We start from the raw sequence: 891 nt of genomic DNA, 5'->3' as shown, positions 1-891 counted from the left end.
GAGCGGGACGTGAACAAACGGGGGTGGATACGGCCGCGGGGCAGGCGGGCGCCGGGGGGCTGGCGGCAGCGCTGATGCCTCCTGGCCGCCCAGGACCAGCCAGGGCTGCGTCCACATCATCGTGGCCCACACCAAGGACAACAAGTACACGCTCAGCCAGGCCAGCGGCGTCTTCTCCAGCATCCCCGAAGTTGTGCACTACTACTCCACCGAGAAGCTGCCCTTCAAGGGGGCTGAGCACATGGCCCTGCTGCACCCCGTCCACTGCAAGCTGCATTAGCGCCTGCTGATGCCGCCCCCGAGTGGTCTGCGAGCCCTCGCCACCCCGAGGCATGAGACAGCGACGGGCACGAACCACGGGAAGGGTCCGGTGAGAGAAACCCTGTCACGTCTGCAGCCCTGAAGGGACCTCGCTCCTGGACTCCAGCAGGGCTGTGCCCCTTTCGCTGGGACAAATCCTGACCACCCTGTGCCAGAACCGTGCCCGAGCTGGGGGCATGCAGTGAGACTGGCATGTGTAATGATCTAGTGAAATAAACTTGTTGGCTGAGAGGGAGCAGTGGTCCTGGGGGACTGGGATGGGCCTTGTGCTGGCAGGAGTCACCACAGTTTTGGGGGCCAGGGGTACTGGGGCTCCCCCAAGAGCACATCTGCATCCTGCCAGGCTTTTTATAGCGGGGGGCCAGCAGAAGGGAAGAGGAACACTGTCCCCAGGGTGCCTGAGCACCCTCTTCCCTCGACCTGTGGTTTCCTGCCCGGGTGCAGCTGCAGCTCCCCGGGGTGTTGCACAACCCAGCACGGGGTGGGCAGTGCAGGGCAGAGGAGGCACGGCTGGGGTACAGGGCAGGGGTGCAGGGCTGGGGGTGCAGGGCTGGGGTGAAAGGCTGGGGT

At 65.3% G+C, this 891-nt stretch overlaps 1 protein-coding gene across 1 annotated transcript in view; it reads left to right on the top strand.

Moving 5' to 3' along the window:
• Window positions 1-556, top strand: part of SHE (Src homology 2 domain containing E) — a 12,531-nt gene extending 11,975 nt beyond the window's left edge. Inside the window, exon 8 of the mRNA XM_014310537.2 lies at window positions 94-556. Coding sequence (XP_014166012.1) covers window positions 94-280 — 187 coding nt within the window. The 3' untranslated portion in view covers window positions 281-556. The remainder of the gene's footprint in view (window positions 1-93) is intronic.
• Window positions 557-891: the final 335 nt, after the last annotated feature.

This window comes from Geospiza fortis, unplaced genomic scaffold, assembly GCF_000277835.1.
Source record: "Geospiza fortis unplaced genomic scaffold, GeoFor_1.0 scaffold387, whole genome shotgun sequence".
NCBI classification, from domain to species: domain Eukaryota; kingdom Metazoa; phylum Chordata; class Aves; order Passeriformes; family Thraupidae; genus Geospiza; species Geospiza fortis.
Note: the sequence above shows the minus strand (reverse complement) of the source record. Positions and strands in the feature narration are given on the sequence as shown.